At 51.2% G+C, this 23,760-nt stretch overlaps 1 protein-coding gene across 2 annotated transcripts; it reads left to right on the forward strand.

Moving 5' to 3' along the window:
- The first annotated feature begins 728 nt into the window (after nucleotides 1-728).
- On the forward strand, nucleotides 729-20,819 carry SNAPC4 (small nuclear RNA activating complex polypeptide 4). Of its 2 annotated transcripts, none has more exons than XM_019540934.1 (22): nucleotides 729-914; nucleotides 1,088-1,119; nucleotides 1,717-1,887; nucleotides 2,684-2,809; nucleotides 4,237-4,315; nucleotides 5,140-5,221; nucleotides 5,850-5,954; nucleotides 6,616-6,688; nucleotides 7,074-7,238; nucleotides 7,877-8,024; nucleotides 8,620-8,726; nucleotides 9,497-9,591; nucleotides 10,357-10,451; nucleotides 11,642-11,727; nucleotides 12,185-12,619; nucleotides 13,748-13,837; nucleotides 14,301-14,553; nucleotides 15,147-15,217; nucleotides 15,363-15,470; nucleotides 15,868-18,018; nucleotides 19,244-19,382; nucleotides 20,343-20,819. In XM_019540934.1, exons 1-21 carry the CDS (start codon nucleotides 776-778, stop codon nucleotides 19,355-19,357), a joined length of 4,725 nt encoding a protein of 1,574 aa, XP_019396479.1. In that variant the 5' UTR covers nucleotides 729-775; the 3' UTR covers nucleotides 19,358-19,382; nucleotides 20,343-20,819. The 2 variants fall into 2 exon arrangements, with proteins under 2 accessions (XP_019396479.1, XP_019396478.1); XM_019540933.1 differs by having other exon boundaries at nucleotides 19,244-19,353; nucleotides 20,340-20,819.
- Nucleotides 20,820-23,760: the final 2,941 nt, after the last annotated feature.

Below are 23,760 nucleotides of genomic sequence, written 5' to 3' on the forward strand. Positions count from 1 at the left end.
AGCCTCCTGTGGGGAATGAAGTGACAGGAAAGGAGCCCAGGTCCATCTCCCTGCTAACGGGTGGGAGGAAAGAGCAGTAAGCAACAAGTTCCACTGCCCTAATCTCAATTTATGACTCCTCAATTTACATTTTCACTGACTGCTTGTCTCACATGCAACCAGCCCAGCCTCTGGCTTCTTTACTATTCATTCCAGGCACAACAAGCGAACACCAGCTGCAAAGACTTCCTCCCCCTAAAAGGCTTTTAAACCTGAACCTTGCTAATTTTTTTTCCAGCTAAGTTGGTCTAATAAAAGATGTCAGACGCACCCAAAGAACCTTGTCAGCCAATGTCCTTAGACCGACATGGCTACAACCTGCACCAGGGGTGGCCAAAATGCAGCCCGCAGTCCTGGACTGCACCCAGAAGCGCTGCTCTGCCGCCCACGTGGTCGCTCCTGCCCACCCGCGCGGCTTGCCCTTACCCCGAGGAGCCCCTCTGGCTGCCCCCCCACGTGGCACGAGGCGTGCGTGTGTGCTGCCGCCTCGAGGCCGGGGTGGACTGCGTTACCGCCCCGCCCCCTCACGTGACCTGGGCGGCCGGCGCGGATTGGAGGAGGGGCGGAGCGGCGACTTGTGGGTAGCGAGTCCTTCCGGGTCGCAAGCGGCTGCCCCTGCCTGGCCGCGGGCGTCATGGCCCAGTGCGCGGGGCCGGGGCCTAGCGGGGCCGGGGGGGACCTGGAGCCTTGCGCTGACCCGAGCCCGTGGCCCGGAGGGGGCCCGCGGCCCGAGGCCATGTTGCCCGCAGACCTGCAGGCCCAGCGGGAGAAGATCCAGCGGGAGATCGCGGAGCTGGAGGAGCTGGAGCGCAGCCTGGACCCCGGCGCCGCCCTCAGCCTGGCCCTGGCACACCCCGGCAGCGGCTCCGACACGGGTGCGTCCCCCTTGCCCTCCCCGCCTGCCTGCTTCCCCCCACCCGGGGAGCTGAAGGGACCCTTGGGGCCTGCCCCCGGCTGTGAGCCGCGTGGGGTTTTAGGGCCCCGGGATGCAGCTGAGGTGGGCTCAGGTAAATAAAGTTTTCTGTGTCCCCCTCTCCCCCCCCAACAGACCTCGACGACTCCGACACGTCACTTGAGATGGTGCGTGGCCTCTCTTCATCCCCCCGTCTTGGGGACGCCCGCCAAGTTCCTCCAGCAAATCTCTTACTGCGGACTCGCGTGGGATCTTCCGCGGGTTGTAGGATTTGTCAGTGTTTTTGCCTGCGGCGTAGACGAAGAGCGTTTGCAAAACGGCTCCGACATCCCCTTCCGCCTCCTGTGCTTTGCATGCATGTTCACGGGGATCGTCTCCGACTGCTCTCGCCTGGGGCAGTGTCGCCAAAGCGAGGGGCTTCTGTGGGTGGGATGGGGGAGGGGTGACTCTGGCACTGGCAGGCACCACTTGGCGAGTTGAGATGAAACAAAGATGGGCATTGGATTGGCGACAGTGCTTGCGACACCAATATAGATTTTGGGAGAGCGGCTGTCAGCAGAGCAAGAGGGGCGTCACAGACCTGACCAGTGACACAGGCTGTGGGAGCGCCGAGGGGGGCTGCTGGGGCAAAATGGGCAGTTAGGTGCCTTGCTGCACTGTATATACGTGTGGGTGTCGACCAGCCACCCCCAGTAACGCTAGTCATAACTTTCCCAGTGCATCTTTCCCTTTCTCCCCATGGAAATGACCTTTTTTTTGCCCAGGAAGTGGGAAATGGAGAGGACAGTAGCGATGATGATAACGACGACGACATTGAGAGCTCTCTCCCAAACGACCCAGAGACATGTTTAGAGATGAACCTGGTGTACCAGAATATCATTCAGGAGAAGATCAATGAAGTCAGCGATCTGATTGAACAAAACAAAGGACAGCAGGTCGGTGCAGCTGAGTTGAGCCTTCCTTGGCGCTGTTCTCAGGGGGTTTGCGTGTGGAAGAACTGGCTGGAGCAGGCCCAGGTTTAGGATGGGAACATAATGAGCCAAGAAGACATTTCTGTGGAGTCCTGGTTGAGGGGTTGTTTCGAGGGGTTATCTTCTTAAAAGCACTGCCCCGATGAGCTGCAGACCTCAAAGCAGCGTCATGTTGGGGAGTGGAAAACACAAACTTTGAAGTAAAAATTAAATGGCACTGATTAGTTTTACTGAGTCGAATGAAGCGATACATGATAAAGAGCATCACCATGAGAAGTAAGGAGATTCAGAAAATCACCATTGTTGTTATCAGCGAGGAGTTTTTGAATACCATTCTGCCTCGACTGTTTCCCTTTAAAGTAGGTTGCACTGCCTGTGTCCAGCACTAGCATCTGGAGCCTTTTGTGAAGGACTCAAGGAGGGATGTAAAGGCCCTGTGAGTTTTAGTTGTGTTTTCCTCAATGAGTCTAGAAGCTTTGCTCTGTGCCATCAGGGAGTTTGCCACATAGCACATGTTTCTGGTCAGTGTCTTGTTGCTGGGAGGGGCTGCCCATTTGGCCAGTTGCTCAGCTACCCTCTGAATTTCCAGGTGATCCGCTAGGATGTTAGACTGGCAAACCACCTTTTACATAGCCTGATGTCACACAGTAATTTAGCTCTCTTGGGATGTTGATGACACCTGGGCCACCAACTGAGGTTGGGGGTCAGATCATTTCGCTGTGACGCTGATGTGCATGTCTGAACTATTGTTGTCTTACAGGCAGAAATCATGTTGGAGGTTGGTGTGCAACAAACAACGAGGGCAGCAGATGGCAGGAGCTTGCCATCAAACCTGTTTCTGGGTCACTTCAGGAAACCTTACTTTAAAGATAAAGTGACGGGAATTGTAAGTGTAACTAATTGTGTTCCCGGGCATTATTCCTGTATTATTTAGCCTTAGCTTGTAATTTTTACACTCTCTTGAAACAGATGTTAGTGAGCAGCAAGGTAATTGCATCCTGGTTTTAATTAGTACATTTATTTTTATTTTTTTTTGCCTGAGTCAGCTTTGTTTCACCTCTGAATTTGAGAGGTGAGAACAGGGCAGCTTTTCGTCATTTTGGCTTGCAAAGGGCATAAGTTTGCACCTTAATGTGCGTGTCTATAACCATTCTGCTTTAAAACACCAGCCAGCTGGTAGGCCTGCAGGTGCGGGCACCAAGTGTTTCACATATGCTGCAGCTGGATGTTCTGCTTCTCTGTAAATTGTTCATAACTTGCCTGTTGGCTGTCCTGTAAGCCTAGAGTTTTCTGGGATAAAAGCTGTTCTTCTGTCCCTGGAGGGTGCACAGCACAGTGGGACCTCAACCTGGCTTGGGGTTTATAGAGGCAATTGTTCATACAATAACTAAACTGTTTCCCACCAGTACAGCATCCAGGTGCCCATCTGAAGTAAGGATTTAGGTGAAGTTTGTCACCTGCATGCCTCTACCCAGAATGCTCTTTGCTGCAATACTCAGCTGTTGCAAGGTGCTCTGGGTAGTGGGCTGGGTGTAGGGAAGTGTGCATTTCTGTCTTTAAGAGTCAACCAATGTCTCAAATAAGATGGGCTTATCATCTGCTTGAGAGCCATAGGGAAGTGAAGTCAAGAGGGACCTTCTGTGAAATTAGTCGGTGCCCTAACATGCTTGGGTGTATAGGTTGTAGGACATAGGCAGTCACGGTTCTTTGGGTAAATGTGATATCTTTTATTAGACTAACTAAAACCGTCGGAAAAATTATTCTTTACAACCTTTTGGGTACAAATGCCCTTCAGGCTGAGGAAGTCTGCAGTTATTCTGTGTTCTTCCTGGATGGGACAGAACAGAATAGAAGCCAGTCAGTGGGTGAGAAACAGGTGCAGGGGAAAGGGAATGTAGGCTTGGTGATGAGATATAGCTGGGAAATAGTAGAGTGGTTTCTCGTCTGTTGACTGCCTCAATTTGCATTTTCACTGACTGGCACTCGCATACTGGCCTCTGTGCTCTTCCTGGATGGAGTAGAATAGAACTGCAGACTTCCTCAGCTTGAGGAAGGGTGTTTGTATCCAAAAGCTTGTGAAGAAGAATTTCCCAACTGTTTTAGGTGGTCTAATTAGAAATATTGGATTTACCCAAATAATTTTGTCTACCTAACATTCATAGGGCACTAGGGGAGCAAGGTGCTGCACAGGGGTATATTATTAGGCTGTTTTTAGAAGCACAGTAGTTTTGGTGTCAGCGCTTCAGCAGTGGAGTGAATTCTCCACCAGAAGATCCTGTCTCTCTTGTCTTTAACTCTTCTGGTCTTCACTAGGGTCCACCTGCCAACGAAGATACCCGGGAAAAGATGGCACAAGGCATTAAGTCTTTTGATGATCTGCAAGTAAAGAAATGTAAGCGGTCTCCCCTTTGTGTGCTGTTCCATGTCATGTAATCACAGAGAATGGGACAGGGGAGAACCTCGAGAGTTTCTCTTGTCCACTCCCACGCCTGTGACATGATTAGCTGTACCTGAACTGTTACTGGCAGGTGTTTGGGAGCTTTGATGAGAGGAGTCTAGACAATCTGATGACCCTGGGGGCTGCAGAATCTATTCTAGTGCTCACCAGTCCTTACTGCTAGAGTATTTGCCCTGGTGCCGAACCTAAATTTTTCTTGCTGTAGTTGAAGACTACTGCCCCTTCCCCAGTGGGCTTAGAGAACTGTTGATAGCTTTTTTTTTTATTTGCAGTCACTATTTAAGTATTAGAGGGCTGTTGTCAGATCTTCCCTCTGTCTTCTCCAGGCAAAACAAACATGGTCTTTCCAGCCTTCCCTCAGCGGTTTTGCTTTCCTATGCCTCTGCTCATTCTGGTTGCTTTCCTCCAGACTCCCTGCTGTTAGTCCATATGGTTCTTGACCTGCTGTGCCCAAGACTGGACACACTAGCCTTGTAAGGGCCTAGCCTTGGTACTCACATAATTTTGACTTGGTCTTTTCAACTTATTTGCTCCAGTGTTCACTTGGTTGTACCCTGTACTAGGTCCATAAGAAAATACTGCAGGATTATAACCCTGATCTTGGGGCTCTCAGCCCTCTAAGCAGCCTTCAGAAAACTGTGTCCAAGACAACCAGCCCTTTGTTAGAGACCTTGGAGTACTGTCAAGTGGCTTTGGAAAGCAGTGGGTTTGCCACTTGGGGTTATCCTTCTATGCTCATGTGTGTGTTGTCTCCCCAGGGAAGAGCCATGAGAAGGAATTGCTGAGCAGCTCCATCATAAGTGATCGCCTGCAGCGCCTGCTTCAGCCCAAGCTACTGAAGTGAGTAAAACACAAATGTCATCTGTTGATGAAACAAGTGTGTCCCCAGACTCAGGGGCCAAGTGGGCAGAGGGAAGAGAGGGAGTTGGAGCTGATTTTGCTTCTGCCTCACTTGTCAGAAGTTCCCATGTTGACCATTGTTTGGCCCTTCCTGAAAGGTCCCAGAGCAGAGCAGGGAGCCAGTGCCTGACACCAGCTTGATATTGGGACCATCGTCCTATACCTGGGTTGGAATATGGGCCACCTGATAATGATACTGCACCGTGTTGCCAGCTGGTGGTCTGTTTTTACCGTGAAAGCCCTGTGACGCTGCCTGGCCATCCATCTGATATGCAGATTTACTGCAGAACCCTGCCAGAGACAGCCATACCACCCAAAATGCTGCTATGCTGTTGCCTCAGAGCCCTGACTGTCTCCATCATGGAGGCAGAGCTGTGTCTGGGATGGGAAACGGATGGACAAGAGACTTCTTGGAGGCTGGAACAAGTGCAATGTGTAGCTTGGATTTTTGGGATGGAGGGGAAGGGAAGCAGCCCATCTTTGGTGCTGGTCAGCTTCTATCCTGTGCCCCTGAAACCCTTGCTCCCATGCAGTTATTTGTCATAACCATGGAGCTGTCCTCCCACAGGCTCGAATACTTGAATCAGAAGCTGGAGAAAGCCAAGACTGCCATGGACAAGAAGATTCTGGAGAAGCAGATCAAAGAAGCGGAGCATGAAATTGATGCCACTAAGTGAGGGGAGCCACTTGTATTCAAAGTCTGGGGAAGAGGAGGCCCCCTCCTAAGTGGGTTTCCCCCAGGGCATGTGAGCAAAGCTTACACACAGCCCTAGAGACCAAAGCTGGGCAAATCTTGCCCTGTTCCAGCTTGCAGAGGATTCAGCCTGGTCAGTCTTTGCAGCGTCCCAGCCACACGTGCCCTCAGTAGTGTGGAAGGGGATTGGGCAGTGCTGTGCTAACTCCTGCAGTGTGTTTTGGTGCAGAAGTACTGTACCAGCACAGAACTGAGTTGGGGCGTTGGAACAAGGCATTCTGAGCCACATGGGCTGCTCAGCACCGCTCTCACCTGCCAGGCTCCAGCGGCCCCTTTGCCGAATTCGTTTGTGGAGATGCACAGACAGCATCTCCTGTCTGTGCATGTGAGGGTTTCTGGGATCGAACCATTCAACCCAAGGGTATTTTGTCCCACCTTGGGCATAGAAGTGGGCCCAGGCATAGTGTTCCCCTCGGTGCTGGCAGAACAACAGAGGTCAACATGTCCAGGAAAACATTGCCTGAGAGCTATGCTGATAATTTTGTTCCACAAGCTGTTGTGTGAGGTGCTTCCCTCTCCTTGGGCTCCAGGTTAACGTAGTACTTTTTTTTTTTTCCTCCTCTGGCCCTCGCTGCTCCAGCCAAATTCCCCACAGAGAGCTGTTAGGAAACCGACTGGATGAGCACGACTGGGAGAAAATTTCAAAAATCAATGTAAGTGGGCATACCAGTTTTGTGGAAGTCCCAGTCCTGGCCCCCTTGCTTTGAGAGCCACCCCCGATACACCAGCACTCCCTCACTGGGACCCTGGTGCTGTGTGTGTGTGGCATCAGATGCTACAAACCCACTGCAGCTCTTGAATGGTCCTTGACTGTAACCTATTCCGGGTTCAGCGTGAGTCCATCGATCCAGGTGCCCACCATGGGCCATGACATTGGCCAGATTTGTGCAGTCTCAAGTTTTCTGCTAGTGGAATATCCTCAAATCCTTGCTCAGAAGTGAGCAAGGTGAATGTATTTGGAGAGTTCCTCGGGGAGCGCACTTCGTGCTGCCTTCTCTGTCTGGGGCAGTTTCACAGTCCAACTTTGTTAACCTGTAGTTTGATGGCACGCGCAACCCAGGAGAGCTGAGGAAATTTTGGCAGAACTGGGAGCATCCAAGCATCAATAAGGAGGAGTGGAGTGAGGAGGAGATAGAAAAGTTGAAGAAAATAACTGCTAAACACGATAGTCAGGACTGGCAAGCCATCGCCCAGGAGCTGGGGGTAAGTGATTTGGCCCTCAGAAACCAGTACTGAGGTGCAGCCTCGGGTTAATTGTTACACTAGGGAGCCCAGTGCTAACACATAATCTCATGCAAGGAGGGGAGGGCATTGCTGTTTTTGTGGGTTTTTATCGTAAAATGTCATGCATAAAAAGCAGATTGAGCAAGCCCTAAAGAAACGTTGCATTTGCAGAACTATTCTAGTCCTCTGCCTTTCTCCAGCAAATAAAGCTCTGGTTTGCTGATGACTTTACATGAAAGAATATTGCTGCTACACCATCCAGCACTGCTGAGGCCAGGATCCTCTAGCTTCCCCTATTGCACCTACTGCTGGAGGTGCTAGGCCCGTTGCTGCTTGCTGTTAGCTGGGACAGCAGTCATCTCTCTGCTATTACCATCCATTTGCTGTGACTACCCCTCCTCCTAGACATCAGTTGTAAGTTCCTAGGTGCAGATTTAGATGTGCCCAGCATGGAGTGCAGCAGTGCCCAGATACCTTCTTGGGACCCTTTTGGCAGACATAATAAAAATAATACTGGGAGCTGAATTCAGACCCCTGTAGGTTTGCATCAGTGCTGTGGCACTGCAGCCCTCTGTGGAAATGTCCATACTGATCTAAGTCAATGTTCTTTCGTTAAGACCAACCGAAGTGCATTCCAGTGCCTGCAAAAGTACCAGGCCTACAACAAAGACTTCAAGAGGAATGAGTGGACCAAGGAAGAGGACCAGATGCTCAAGCAACTTGTCCAAGAAATGAGGGTGGGAAGGCACATCCCTTACAGGAAAAGTAAGTGACCCCCATGGCAGCCCTGCTCTCCAGGCTAATACTACCCCCCACCTCCCACTTTGGTGGTAAAGTTCCTGAAGTGCTGGGGGCTCTTTGGATAGAAAAAGGGTCCTGGTCCCTGCCCAGGGGAGTAGGAATGTATTTACTCTTGTACTGTGATTCTGTTTTCTCCTTTACATTGCAGATTGCTTTATAGTAGAGGACAGTAGCTTTACTTCCATTGACAGATGGGGCACCTGACTTACACGGGTGGAAGCGGTTTGCCCAAAGACACCTACCAGGTTATGGGCAGAGGCAGGAATTAAACCCTGTTCCTCTGGGCTGTATGGGCTGTCTGAAAGGCAGCCAAAACACCGCGTGCCATAAACCTATCAGTCCTTCCCAGGTTAGGTGTGACATTTGGGCAGTAAACCTCCAAGGAGTGCCCAAGTCCTGTTCCCTGGTCTGGGGCAGGGGGAGAAGGCAGCATGCCTTCTCCTGATTCTTGCCATGTACTGGGCACGTGGAGAAGCCATGTGTTCCCATCGTACCTAGAGCATGTTTCAAGGAGGCTGCTGGAACCACTTCACATGTGAAATGTCACTTCTGTTTCCAGTTGCTTATTACATGGAAGGGAGAGACTCTGCACAACTGATTTACCGCTGGACCAAGTGTGTGGACCCCAGCCTGAGAAGAGGAACATGGACACCAGAGGAGGATGCTGTAAGCGATTCTTTTTTCCCCGTCTAGTTCTAAAGGAACTTCATGGTGTGAAAGTGGGTAGATTTAACTTACTCTGTGGTCATACCACTGAGTGGCATATGCATAAAGGCTGGAATTGCAGCATCAGAATGGGAAGCAGGAATGGGAAGTGGCTGGCCAGAAGAGTTTAGGTGTGGAGGGGATGCTGCCTATACTGAAGGGCACATATTTTCATTTAAAAATGTAGCTGCAAGCCCATCTGAGCTGAACCAAGTCATCAAGCTATTTCTGCTGCACTGCATTCTGAAGCCTGGCCAGGACAAAGCTGGCACACATTCTACCCAGTCAGGGAGAGATGTGGCTTGCAGACCTGCTGTTCTGCTTTGGATGCGTCAGTTTGCTGTGGCACCCTGTTCCCTGGGCCTGGGAGCAGTGTGCTCATTTGGAGACAGATTGTTAGTTGGCATCTTTGGTATTCAGAGAGCTGCTTTAGGGGCATACGTCGCCTGTCTTGGTTCTTGTGAGCAACTCCTAAGCCCCTGAATTGATGGGATTTGGTGAACTGGGATGGATCTTTACTTATTCAACAAACGGGCTGTTTCATGATGGTGTGTCTAGGGAAGGGGAAAGGTTTCTTTGCCCTCTCAAAGACCCAAAGGAGACGAAATGAAAATGAATTAGCCAGGTAATTCTCAAAAGGGTCCAGGCATTGAAGACCTGTTACCTGGGGTCAGTGAAGCTAGTAACACTCAAACCTGCTACTAATGCACCCAAACCTGTGACTTGTACAGCTGTTGCTGGCAGCAGTCAAGAAGTATGGAGAACGTGGCTGGTATAAAATTCGGGAGCTGGTGCCTGGAAGGAACGATGCCCAGTGCAGAGACAGGTCAGTGTGGAACAGGAACAGCTTTGCCATCAAGTTCACTTTCATAACCAAATGTACCCTATCCTTTCTAGTGTACAGGCACCCGGGTTCCCATAAATTGTGATATTCTAAACTAATCCAAAGGGTTGTCCTGGACTTCACTACATGACCTCCTAAATGTTTTCACTTGTGTTGTTTTAAATGCTGTATTTTTTTGCAAGCCTTGGAATAAGATACACACCTTGTTTTTGAAAGGCAGCCTAAAGAGAAAAAGATTTTTTCCTTGTAGTAAGCAACTGAGTAACAGCCGCCAGGAGGCCCAGCCTGCTCCCTATTCTGCTCCCTCTGGATCACATAGAGTCTTACTGTTGCTTTTGCCCTGTAAGCAGCAGAAACTGCTCTTACTGTAATTTTGCATATAATGCATACTCCAATTTCCAACAGCTGGCTTTTGAACAAAAAGGTGCATCTTGTATGTGATAAAATTACAGTAATATTTGTATACCTCTGAAAGAGGTCGCCAAAATCAGTAACAATATGGGGGGAGGAGGGGGTGTCAATTTTTGAACTGTCCCATTTCAGTTGTGCCTTCTGGGATTTTGACTGAGAGAGGAGCAGCAGAGCTGCAGTGCCAAGCATATTGGTATGGGACTTGGTGGGGAAAGGGGCTGTCCACTGAGAACATTCTTCTTTTTTTCACTGTAGGTGCACATTGTGCCAATGATAAAGAGAAAAGTACAGTGAGGACTACACATTTTTTTTGTATTGAATTTTTTTACTTTGTAGGTATTTATATGCACTGCACGCTGACTTAAAGAAAGGCAGGTGGAGTTGCCAGGAAGAAGAGAAGCTAATTGAACTAATACAGAAGTACGGCGTGGGTAAGTTTGGTTTGTTTTACTTTTTGTTTTCCTCTTGCTGATTCATCTGTAAAGGCTTTCGATGACTTTGAGCAGCTTTTGGTTCTAGTTCTGTAGCTGGTCATGGAGAGCTTGGATGCATGCTAAGAAGTGTGAATTAAATGTTTCTGTGTTTGATATGGTCTGTGTGAAATGCATTCTGCTCTAGGGAAACTATAGGTATATATAGGCAGTGCAACTGGTAGTCCTGGTTAAAGGGACTCTTGGCTAAAATTGAATTTGATTAGGGTGGAGGGAAAAAAACCCATAAAAGTGATTGATTGTACTGCATGGTACTTTGTTTAATGGCAAATTGTTTCAGCAGAACAGTAACCTGAGGCATCCAGGTATAGACTTTTATCTTCTACTAATCATCTTCTTGCCTGAGGGGAGCCTGTATTGTTGGGGGCGGGGAGTTATCACTGGGTCATTACCCCCCCGTTCTAGTCCCCAGTTGTGAGCATATGGCAAGCAAAAGCTCTATACTCCGGACTAATCAGCTCAGGGCCTTTACACAGGGTATCTAGCATGTGTACAGCACTCCTTTTTAACAAAGCCTCCTCACGTTGGAGACGAGATGGCTTCTGAATGCTGCTACATGGTTCTAAGCAATGGCTCCTACAACTTCAACTGTGTTGTGGTTCTCCTTGCGTGTTGCTTTGTCCTTGCAGTTGGCATATTTGGGGCACTTTGCAACTATCTGTGTGGTCCCTTTCAGATTCCCCATGCAGATGGACCATGTCCTCTGCCTAGCCCTTGCCAAAAGACCTCTTTTTCCCCAAAAGTGAGACCGTGACGTGGGGTGGTGTCCAGTCATGTTCCTTGAGTGAGCCCTGCTTCCAGGTGACTGGAGCGGAGCAAGGAGCAGAGGTCCTACTTCTGGGAAAGGACAGGAGTATGTGTTTAAATCCCCTTGGCTTCCCAGCTTAAAGTTTAGCCCTTTCTTGGCCCGAGGGCAGAGGTTGCACTGGGCTGAGGTGCCACAGTCTGGCAGTGGCAGCAGCAGGCCTCGGAGGCAGATTCTCTGTTCTGAAGGGAACCCCAGGTTCCTGACTTCTGGGCATTCCCAGCAGTGAAAGCCACTTCGGCTAAGTTTTCTGTACCAGACAGGTCTCTTTGTCAGGCACTTGGTATGTGGTGCATCAATATGGCCTCCCTGTTTATGTCCTTAGGATGCTGGAGTAAAATTGCATCGGAATTGCCACACAGGACATCCACCCAATGCCTGAGCAAGTGGAAGATCATGATTGGGACACAGGTATTGTAACCTTTTGTGTTCCCGTGCTTCCGCTTTTCTGGTACCAGCCCAGCCCCATACTCATCCTGTGCAGAAGTAAAGCTTCACGGAAAGTGAAAGCCTGACTCCATTGTCACATGTGGCAAAAAGTTCCCTTTGACTTCAGTGAGGCCAGGATTTTATCTGGGGCATTTCAGGTCCTAGTTGTGCACTGTTGCACGATCTGTCTTGTGGCTCCATTCACCTATTGCCCTCAGTGATCAACTACCCATGAGTAAGAAAATCAGGAGTGACAAGGGACTCAGACCCCAGCAGTAGCCCAGGAAATGGGTGGGCTTCTGTAAGCACTGGGAGACGGGGAATGGGCCCATCTTGTAACAAGCCGTTTTCCTGGAGGTTTTTAACATCAGTATCCTGCTAGCAGGGGTGTGGAGTGGCAAGACTACTTGAGGGCTCACTTGCTTTTCTGAATCCAAAGCCCAGGGGACAGCACAAGAAGAAAAGCCACCCGAAGCATGGGTACACGCGGAGGCAGAGCTCCAGCTCGTCCGAAAGCGAGAGCAGCAGCGGCAGCAGCAGCGAGTCGGAGCTGGAGCTGATGGACAGCTCTGACGCAGACGCAGAGAAGCCACAGTTCACAGTGCCCGCTCTCGACTTGTGGGTGCCAGTGAGGACCAACACAGCAAAGCGTCCGGCTGCGTCTGCTGGCTCTTCCAAGACTAACGACGGAAAGGGGTCTTCCAAGAAGGCTCCTAAGATGTCCTGTGGCAAGGAGCAACCAGAGGCTTCTGATGGCCAAGGTGAAGAGCAACCCTCAGAGAGTTCAGCGGTGTTCAGTACTGTTCTGAAGGGCATGGCATGCCCATATTCTACCGACATCAGTGTCAAGGACCCAACAGAGGTGGTGAACAAGGTAATTGTACTAGCGAGGATGAGACTAAGGTCCTTTCAACTAGACTGAGCAGTTCAGGGTCCATCAGACCAGAGCCTGGGTGACATCCCCTCAGGGAGATGGCCTGTAGCAAGCAGCTGGTAGGTGCCTTGCTTCTCTTGAAATGGTTATTGGCACATTGCACCGCTGGGAGGCACTGGTCTCCCAGGGACCTTGCAGTTGAGATCCAGATGTTGATTTCATGCCTCCCAAAGCACCTCTTTCTCAGACTACATGAGTTCACAAGGGTGCCCTGGAGAACAGCAGTTTTTTGTGCTTCTGAAACTTGTTTCTATTCTACCCTGGGAGGAAAGCAGAAGCCTTCAGGCATTTTCTTAGGAGCAGAGATGTCTAGAGATTCATGCTGAGAGCTGTTTGGTGATTATGGCACTAGCCTGGGGTGTAGGAATCCCTGCTGTGCTTCACTTTGTAGTAGAAAGCTCCATTATCCAACTTCCCCATCACAAACTCAGATGCCTTCTTGGGACTTGGGAGTCTAAGTCACCTTGGGTGCTTTTGAAAACATTTCCCATTATAGGTGGGGAAACTGCTTGCTGGGATTTGGGAGTGCTGTATATTATTAGCACTTCATCTGGCATAATTACATTCTGCTCGTCACTTCGTGTGCTATTTGAACAGTGATTCTCAAGCTTTTTTAGACTCTAGAAACCCCTCAGAAAATGCCAGCTCTTAGTTTTTTCCTAGTTTTCTTTGGCTGTGGAAGAATAACAGAGCAATTTCTTCTGTTGCCAAAAAAACAAAACAAAACCAAAAAAAAGACCACAGCAGCTCAGAAGGGTTTTAATACAATGGATTCCTGTTTGAAAGTGCTGAGTTTATGTTGTGAATCATACTTGCGCACCTAACAGGGCTAATACTGCGTGGCACTCTACAGACTCTTGAAAGGATGTGAGCTGGAAACTTAGCTGACAATAAGGAAAAGTTGAGCTAGCTACTCAAATTCGTTGGGTAAAATACAGAAACACTGAAAGGCCCTGCCTCTGCCACGGGGTATCTAGCAGCCAGGGCGGAGTGGTTCATCACAAGGCTCTTAGATTGGAACTTGTCTCTTCTGTTTAGCTAATTGCTTTTATCCATCTTCTCCTTCAGGCTTCTGAAGGCGGGAGGGAAGTGATAATGCTTTCCCTGGAAGATGTAAAGAGGGCGATACGAAACAATACTTATCTTTTGAGACAGCGGGTAAGTGTCTTCTAAGGCTCCTCTTCAGAAACTTCCATGCTGTTGACTGATGTGCCTTGAGGTTGTTGAGAGCTCTGCGGCTAGCTTGGCTGGAGCCCAGGGCAGCATGGTTCTGACTAGTCTTGAGGCTACCTGGAAGGATAGAAACTTATGTCGGCATCCCTCTGTCTCTACAATCATGTTGTTATGGATGGCCTCGCGTTATAAATGCCTGTGTGAGACAGCCAAACAAACAGAAAGAAAAGGTGCCTGTAGTCTGACTGCCATCTAGAAATGGGCGTCTTTTTCATTTAATGTGTGGTATGGGTTTAGCCCCTGTGTGAAATGAACTAAAAGCCTGAAGCAGACGCTCAACTGATTGAAATATGTGCTGTTCCATTAAGTAGTGACCTGGAGCAGCTGGTGAGCTGGCTTACCCTGGGGCATGCATGTCTCTAACCCTAGCTTCTTTTATGTTGTGTAGAGCCAACTGCCAAAGAGACGCCCCGGCGGCATTCCAAGTATGGAGTCTGGCACCTGGAGCCTGGACCTGCCTGTCAGTGAAATGCTGGAGGCATTGAAGGACAACACACAGAAGAACCAGCGCCGGCAGAAAGAGCTGCTGCAAAGGCAGGTCTACGACAGGAGGCTGCTGATGGCAGTAACTCCGTGGGTGGGCAACGTCATCCTGCCTTATGACTTCGGTGTAGAGAAGCGGCCGTCTGTTCAGACCAAAGGTACAGATGACCCATCAGGTATTTGTTCCTCCCTGGTGTGAGCTTGGGGCCAGGCTTCTTGGACAGGCCTCTGGGTTCTTCCCTCCAGACCTGGTTCTTGGGCCTTTTCACCTCACAGTGCCAAAGCAACTTCAGAATACAAAAGTGTTGTATCAATTGCTTGTGCTTGTGAAGCATAAATGGAAGCCCAGGCAGGTATGGTGAGTTGCCTCATCCTGTCTGCAAAGAAGGATAAGAACTGGCAATAAAAGCTAGGCATATCCTGACTGACTTCCTTCCATGAACAGCTGGACCACACTTGTCCCAGTCAGACTGTACTGTGGTGTCACAGTGGCTTGGGGTAGGGAGAGGTTTGTACAAAAGGCAGGAAGAGAGTGCATCCTTATTTAATCAATGTTAATTGTTCTCAGCTATACAGCCACCTTGGGTGGGGTTTTACTTTGTCTGTCTTCAGTAAGAGCAGGGTGGGTTTCAGATGATACTGTTCAGCTCCTCTTCGGGCTAACACTTGATATGGAGGCTGCTAAGGACTCTCAGCAGATAGTGTGTGAACGTCCAGTTAATTGGTACTTTTATGTTGTGCTCTCTTCCAGCTGACGTCATTCAAAAACGGCTGCAGTCGGTCACTCTCTCCAGCACCCCTATTTTCACACTGTTCATTCAGGTAGGCCTCGTACCCTGCAGTGGATCTGCAGGGACCTCGACCGAGTGGATAGAGGTTCTCGGCTGGCAGGGGGTGGAGGGGTGGTGTAGGAAATGCCTGCGTGCATCCCACCGGAGCTCTAATGCGAGCCTTCCCTGCCTTGCAGTTCTTCCAGGTCAACACTAATGGCTGCATGAAGGTGATACGTGAGAGGAGGCTGAGGCAGACGGAGCTTTTCCGTGCAGTGGTGACCAATGCGCAGAAACCACCACAGGTACTGTGCAGGTGCCTGGGTCCCACAGGAGTAGGGGGTGGAACTCAGTGGCTGCCTGGGATAAGGGAAGTAATTTGTCTGGCTCCATCAGATCCTGATTGACACAGGAAAGGATAAGAGCAGTGACTGTGGCCCAATACCTCAAACCTCTCAGCTCTGTCCAAAACCCTTCGGGCTATAGCTCAGCTGCTTCCTCTTTGATTTCCCCATCTGTAAGATGAGGCTGGGGGGCATTATTCACTTCTAAATCCCAAAGGAACTTCCTTTGTAGCAGTAATGATCATGAGTTGTTCCCTGTGCCTGACCCATTCCCCCTTTCACCTCCACCAGAATGACTAGAACATGAATCAAAAAGCTGCCTTTGACTTGGCTGCAATCTCCTGGTGCTCTTCTATAGGTCGCTCAGTGCCTCCCAGGTCAGGAAGTGCTGAATAAACCTCCCAGGAAGCCAGTAGCTGCAGACGCCGTGCCTGGCACAGGGGCTATGCCCAAAAAGAAGTCTGCACCTCCAGCAGTGGCAAGCACAGCTCCTGTCCCTGCCGTTCTGGGAGGTCCTGTCCAGAAGCAGAACCTGAGGGCACAGAGGCAGCTACCACCACTGAAGCCAAAGCCTAAATTGGTCTCTGAGCTGCTGCAGGACAAGCGGCTGCAGGAGTCTCGGGCCAAGAAGGCTCTGCAGAGAACCACGATCCTTGCACCTCAGGTGCTGGTCCCATCTTCTGCCATCCTTCAGCCAGTCATTCCTCCAGCCCCGGGAGGGAGCAAGCCTGCCACAGCCATGCCCCTCGGGGATGCGAGCACCCCACCGCAGCCGGCACCAACCCTGGGGCCAACGTTCCTGTCCCTTGTGGTTTCTGCACCTCCTGCCCCACAGTCAGCCCCAAGCTCCGGTTCCTCCCAGAAAGTGAAAAACCAGTCGAAGAGGAAGCGGAATGAGGACACCCCAGGAGGCGCTTCTGAGGAGGAGGCCTCCCAGGACAAGGCTGCAAAGGCAGAGGGGCCCAGCCTGCCTCGGGACTGTAGGAAGGCTCAGGTGTTGGGGGGCAGCTCCGTGCCATTGGTGCTGCAAAGCCAGGCCTTCATGCCCCACCAGATTGCGGTGCTGCAGTCCCCTCCTGTCACACTGAGCCCTGCAGGGGTGGCAGCAGGTGTGCAAAACATCCCTCACTCGGTGCCCACCACTAGTGCCGCAGCACCTGGAAGTGTCCAGCAGAGTCCAGTCAGCTTGGTGCCTGCTCTTGTGACTCCCCAAAGCAGCACCCACCTGGTCCCCAGCAGCCTGGTGCCCATCACCTGGGTGATGACACCCCAGGGCTTGATTCCCGCTAGAGTGCAGACAGTCGTGGGCTTGCAGAACCAGAAGATGCTGTCTGTTGCTCTTGAAAGCCAGGCCTCATCAGCAAAGAGCACTGAAGTAGCCCCCTTGGACTTGACAGTGTCCCGAGCATCCTCCAGGCCCAGCAGCACACCTCCTGCTGGCAGCACAGCCACGGAAGTGCCAAGCCTGCCAGTTGCAGAAAGGGCATCCCCGGTCACTGCCACAGGTACGAGGCCCTCTGCTCACCCTGCCTCAGAGCCTCAGCAAAGCTTGCTGCTTCCAGCCACTGTCACTGGTGGTGTGAGGTCTGCAGACTCAGCCACAGAGCAAGGTGTGGTGCTGGCTGCCCTCTCAGCTGACTCCTCTGCTCTGCATACTGCCCCCACGCCGGTGCCCCTCCGTGACCCCCCAGCAGGCACCCAGCAGCACACCCATTCACTCTGCCCTCCTAGTCCTGCCGGCGAGGCCAAGAGCAGTAGCTGCATTGTAATCAACACCTCAGAGGGTGGGTCAAATGTGCCAGTGCTGCACCCAGATCAGCTTCCCTCCAGCAACGTCCCCACAGGGAGCAGCACCAATGGCACCACTGCCCTGGCCACAAAGGATGTGCCCATGGCCTTGGAGCCTAGTGATATTCTCCCCCAGTCTTCTCCCCCAAGGGGTGAAAAGAGCCCCTTAGACTACAGCCTCATCACTCTCGAGGGTGAGGCCTTGGTGAAGGAGTGGCTGAAGGAGACCCCGGGTGTCTCGGTGCCCACTGGGAAGAATAGACTGCCTTACTTGCCACCTTTCATTTGTAACCTCAAAACCCTCTCCCGGCTGCTGCTGCAGAAGAAGACACTGGAGCAGAATGCCTTGGCCCTCGTGTCAGTGGAGAAGAGCCAGGATGGGGACACCCAAGCCGACCTGCACCCCATCCGGGAGCTGGTGAGGCAAAAGCTTGGCAGAAACCCGGCTTATCTGATGCTGAAAGCCAGGTTCCTGGCAGCCTTCACCCTTCCTGCTGTCCTGGCTGCCCTCCCCCCGCCAAAGGTTACCACAACCCTGTCCAAGAGGAGGCCGAGCCAGGAGGGTAATGGGGATTTGTCGCTGACTGAGGAGGAGCCAGCTGCGGAGGAGAGCTGCCAGGAGCCAGCCACAGAGAAGAGCTGCCAGGATCCGACTGAGGGGCCGTCCAATGGTACTGAGGGCCCAGCACTCGGGGGCGAGGATGCCAACCTGCCTACTCAGGTAAAGCTGGGGGGAGCTGCAAACCCAGTAGAGATAGTGTTGCACCAAACACGATCCTGCTTCCAGGGGAGCCCATAGCAAAGCACCCATTGACAACAGGACAGGACTTGGCCCTTTGGGGTCAGGGTGGTGAGCAGTGGGGAGGGAAAAGCTGTTCACAGTACCTAGTGCAGCCAGGCAGCTTCCCCTCACATTGCTCCACTCCCTGTGCTGGGTGCAGAAGGTAGCACCCGAATTGCACCCGGGGGGGGGAGGACCCCTCCTGAAGCATCGCTGTGCTTTCAACCCCAAGAGCCCCTTCCCCAGCAGCACCTGGAGCCCAGTCACTGCAGCTTGCCCTTGAGCCTGGTATTGAGCTCAGTGTAGCATACAAGACTTTTGCTTGATCATGGTGGTGTCTGGGTTGGAGACCCAGAGCTGTTCTGTTTTGAAGAGTTCAGGGGGAAGCTGGAATTGAGGGTCCAGGGACCTAAGAGATTGGTTTCAGCCACAGGAGGCAACTGATGCTCTTGAGAGTGGCTGATTCCTGGTGATCTAGGTACCTTCCACCCTCTGTTCCAGCTGGACTGAATTTGGCCTAGGCCAAAGTGGTGGGGGCTTTGGCCATCAACTGGGACTCCCAACATCTGGCTTCTGTGGCCCAAGTTGCCTGATCCTGTACCAGACTCCTGAATTTCATGTCAGCTGCAGCCTTGAAAGTGAATGTGATGGCAGGGGAGTACTCCTTTTCCTCATTTTTGCCTTCAAGAAAGCTGCCTTGCATAATCTGGTTTCCCCCCATCAAAGGGGTGTTGCAATTGCGTGTTTCTTGGTTACAGTCCTTAGGGGGTTTCAGTCCCTTTTATGAGAACTCTGGTAGGATACAAGTCATCCTCTTCTGACTGCGCCCTCCCACTGGGCCTGATCTGTGTACAGAGTTCACAGCATCCTCACAGTGTCTTCTCTTGGGCTCGTTCTGGGGGCAAGATGCTATGGCAGGTCTGAGTCAAAAGGTCACCTGGTGAGGGCATGTGGCTGTTCCTTCCCTGGGAAAGCACAAGTTACCAGGGTTGGCATGCGTGAACGTCCTGTGCCTTGCAGAGAATATGAATATGGTGCACATCCCCAAGGCCAGCGTGGGGTTCTAACTGCCTTGTTCTGAAACATAGCAAGCACCTTGGGTTGCTTCCTGCAGACCCACGTGCTGGCTGCAGGCAGTAACACGTGGTCTCTGGTTGCACTGTAGGACAACGGAGCTGGAGAGATGGCCGCACTGTCGGTGCCAGAGCCCGAGACAGACACAAAGGACGGCCTTCGGCGAACCAGAAGGACCACTCGCCTCAGAAAAAGGAGGATGTGAGAGGAGTGGGTGATGGTAGGGTTAGGTTACTAACACATTTCCAATGTGGGGGGGATTTTTGCCTAAAAAAGGAGAACTGGAAAGAAACTCCTTTGTGGCACGAAGTCACGACACTGGGTCCAGGACAAGGGTTTGTAGATGGCCTTGGGTTCTGCTCCCGTTGGGCTGCGTGCTCAGAACCCCTGGGCTTGCCTTGTAGAGCCCGGAGGTTCTTTGCTGAGCCAGCCTCACACAGGCTCTTACCAAAGGCATGTTTGCTGTTTCCAGGCAGCAGCTGGCAGTGGGAGCAACTGGTAGTTCTGCTGTGTGACGAGCATTGTGCAAAAATGGCAAGCCAAAAAAAAAAATAAAATAGGGGGTTGTGGTTTGGGTGAGGGGAAGATGTGGGGAGCTATTGCAGAGAGGAAGGAGCAAGAGGTATTTTGGGAACTGGGTTCCTTCTGCAGAGCTGAAACGAAGGAGTGGTATTGCCCCGCTGTCTTGTGTAGCTGTCCTTGCCAGACTGCAAGTCTCACTGAGGCTCTTAGCAGGGTTTTGTTTGCACTGCTTTGGAGGTCCAACTGAGCAGCAACGGGGCAAAAGAGTCCTATGCGAGATGCTCCCTGCTTTGGAATTGTTGGTGGCCAGGGCAGGGGCAATTTTCAAGCTCACCTCATGCAGGATGGAAAGTTTCCTACACTAGGTCGGTAAAAGAACAGTGCTAGAGGGACCAGGAGTGAGTGCTAATCTGTTAAAAGCTGTCTGCCCAGAAGCCAGCCCCATCCTGTCTCCTGGCTGGTACGCTAACATTCTGGCATGAGTATGTGCTGTGTCTCAACTACCAAGTATGCTGTGACCTTGGGCTGAAAGGTACCAGCGAGGGCAAACTTCTAGGCTTGTGAAATCGTTCATGCTGGATCTGCTTTTTAACATCTTTGGATGCCCTCGAGTGTGCTGTTGAAAACCCTTTAGCTAACAGGTATCCCATGTGCCCTTGTTATAGGAGCCTTGAATGAAATCTGCTTTCCTGCGTGGCAGTAGCAGCTGTTTCTTGCACTACCCACAGACACAAACTGACTGCTCACACCTGGGGAAGACAGGCAAGTGGCTACGCTGGTTCCTGTCCCCTCGTGGAGTCTCCCTTTTACTGCAGCTCTCATCGGGAACCACAGATCCGAGCCTGGGAAAGGGGAGATGCTTCCTCGACAGCCTGATTTGGTTCCAACATTCTCCTAACCCAGCCGTGGCACAGAGCAAGATGGGAGCCAGCAGGCTGTCGGAGAAGTCTGAAGGAAATGTTGAATGCTGCTTTGTTTGATTTGGGTTTGTTTGTGTGAGTTGACCCTGTTTACATAAAGGTCTATCGCTGCTTGGAGCTCGTGGCTCCCTTGGTGGCTTTAAACACATTTTGTGTGTTTGACGGTCCCCTGGCTCCAGATCAAGGCTGCTGAACAAGCCAGGGGTTTATTTTGTACCTGAAAGACTCTGAATCTTTGTTCAAATATAGAAGTTTTATTTTTCTCATGTGAAGCTGTCCAAGTCTCTTACTGCTCTCTGGCTGAGGCTGTGCGCACGTTCTCCTGCGTGGGTTTGATGCTCAGAGAGAAGTCAGGTTGACTTCACTTGCCTTAAGCCTGTAAAACCCGGGCTCAGGAATGGGAAGCTGGCAGCCTTTGGGGTTTATGACACCAGAAATTGTCTGACCCTGCATCCTCTTCCGGGCTCTGCCACGGACTTTTCTGTAACCCTTGACAAAACCGTCACTTCCCATCACCATTTCCTGCCCAGGCAAAAGTGGAGTACAAGTCTCACAGGAGTCTTGTGCAAGACCAGAGATGGACAGTTAAAGTCTGCTGAGGGCTTTGGATGAGTGGCAGGGCAGAAGGGGAAATGCAGAGGAATGGGGCCAACTTCTCTGGACCCACACCAGTGATTCAGGCTTGTAGAGATGCCCTGAAACATGGCCTTGCTATCCAAGCCCCCTAGTCTTTGTCTTGAACATGCATTATCCTTACCAGAGTCAGCCATCCCCAGAGTGTTGTGGTGCTGTAATAAAATTTGATCCCTTTGCTCTAACGTGGCAGGGTGGTTCCCTTTCCTGCCCACCTCCCAGAGCCTGTTTGGAGTCCAGTACGAACCACCTTCCATCACGCCGCTTACTCCAGAGCTGAAGCTCTACGTCCCACTTAGCACACGTCCATCAACACAGAGCACCCAGAGCTTTGTAGCAGCTGCGGCCCTCAGGATGCTGCAGAGGTGGCAGGTCCTGCAGGATGGAGACACTGATGTAGTAACCTGTCTTACCTCTGGTGTCTGAGCTGAATATCTTGCTCTCAACTCTCAGCATGAAGCTGTTGCCCACGACATTCCTTCAACCAGCTGCTCAGGTAGCTTAATACTGATGTGGTGGGTTGGAAGAAAGTCACGAGTGACTTGAATGCCAAGAGGGTTGAGTGACTGTAGCACACAAGCCAGGACCATGGTAGTTTGGGATATGGGGCACAGAAGTGAATTGTCATTCAAGGCCCTGCAGTAGCTATTCTTCGGAGGATGGAATGGGGGAGATGGGGAAACTGCCTATTCCCCTCTGTCTCCGCTGCACCAGTGCAAACACCCTGTGTGTCTGACGGTTCCCTGGCTATGGAGTAAGGCAGCTGAACAAGCCAGGGGTTTGTTTGTTCTTTCACTCCCAGGCTGTGGGTTTGGCTCCGAAAGGCAACTGCTGCATCTGAAACATAACAGTATAAGGTACAAGAAGTGTACAAATCACAGGAGTCACCAACAGCGTTGCACGTCGTGGCTAGTTCTGCCTGCCCAGCCCAAGTCATTAGTGAAGCCAGTTGCTTGAGCTCTGACTCAGCCCTTGGCATCAGGTCTTAGCTGTGCATGAGAAATTGCAGACTTGAAATGACGGACCTTTCCCAAGAAACCAGGTGTCGTATGAGAAAGTTGAATCAATTGTTGGGGGGGGTTTTCCCTTTGGTAGATACCAACTCATGCTGCTTCACACTCAAATGCTTCAATAGTGTTGTTCATGGGGGGATAAAATGCTATTTCTGGCAGCTGGTACCATGGCAGCACCTGCAGCCTCTGGACTGCTGAAAGCTTCCTACAATTGTTTATAAAGAAATTGGCTAGGAATAAGGATGGGATCTTGTTCTTTACTCTGAAATTGAAGTATTGTGGCGTTAACTCCCTGCAGGCTGGTTGCAAAGAGGATGGAGCTGGACTGTTCTCAGTGGTGGCAGATGACAGCGAGGAGCAATGGGTTCAAGTTGCAGCAAGGAAGGTTTAAGTTGAATGTTAGGAAAAACTCTCACTAGCAGGGTGTTGAAGCACTGGATACCCAGAGAGGTTGTAGAGTTTCCACCCTTGGAGGTTTTTGACCCAGCTAGACAAAGGTTGGCTGGGATGATGTAGGTGGGGCTGGTCTTGCTTGGAGCAGGGGCTTGGACTAGATGCGACCTCCTGAGGTCCCCTCCAGCCCTCATTGCTAGGGTTCTGTGAAGGCCTGGGTCTGCCCAGGTTTGTCAATCAGCACACTCTTTTCTGACCCCCCGCCCTTTCTCCAATGCTATCTGTGAGGTGTATCTAATGCCAAACATGGCCTCTGATGTAGCTACAGAGGCTGATTGCCTGTAGCAGGAAGCACTGGGTTGCAGAAACTGAGCAGCTCTGGTCTCCCCGCATCTATGGTGGAGTCCGCCGAGAGTCCAGAGAGGACAGCAAGCCTCCGTCAGCGGTGACCAGAAGCCTCATGTTCAGGAAGCAGAACCGGAGGGAAGCTGTCTTGAGGTCTTGCCACATCACAAAATGAGGTTGAGATAAATCCCGGGTTGTCGATTTTACCTTGGTTTCAAGAACAGAACCAGCCATGCAGAACGGAAAAATGGGCCTCAGTGGGCATTGGAAAACCAAGTGCGTGCTCACAATCCCCTTTCATGCTTGCCGCCCGGCCACCCCTCCGTGCTCAGGGTTAACTCCTGGGTCCTTGCTTTGCCCAACTTGAGACGTGTAGAGCTTGACTTTTTTTTCCAAGGTCTGAGCACCCACAGTTAAGGCTAAAGGTAGTGGACGCCCAAAATTAAAGGCCGCCTTTTAGCAGAAACAATCTTGTCAATCCCAGCTACAGCCTGAGAGAAGGCTGTATCCAAGGTAGTGAGGCTGGCTTTGAATGGCAGTTTGTATTTAGCACCTTTGGTCTTTTAAAACAAGAGCCCTGGTTCTAGTTCTTTTCCCTGTCTCCAGTCCCCACAAATACAAAGCAGATAACTTTTGGAGCTGAGACCATAACCTGCTTCAGAACCTGTTTTACCTGTGCGGGACACAGTGCTTGTGCACTCGAGTCTTATCCATGGGTCTTCCAGTCACTAAGTAGGGTAGCAGCACCTGTTCCTTACAGGAATTATGCTGTACAGATGGGG

This window comes from Crocodylus porosus, unplaced genomic scaffold (assembly GCF_001723895.1).
Source record: "Crocodylus porosus isolate Cpor-Errol unplaced genomic scaffold, CroPor_comp1, whole genome shotgun sequence".
Taxonomy (NCBI): domain Eukaryota; kingdom Metazoa; phylum Chordata; order Crocodylia; family Crocodylidae; genus Crocodylus; species Crocodylus porosus.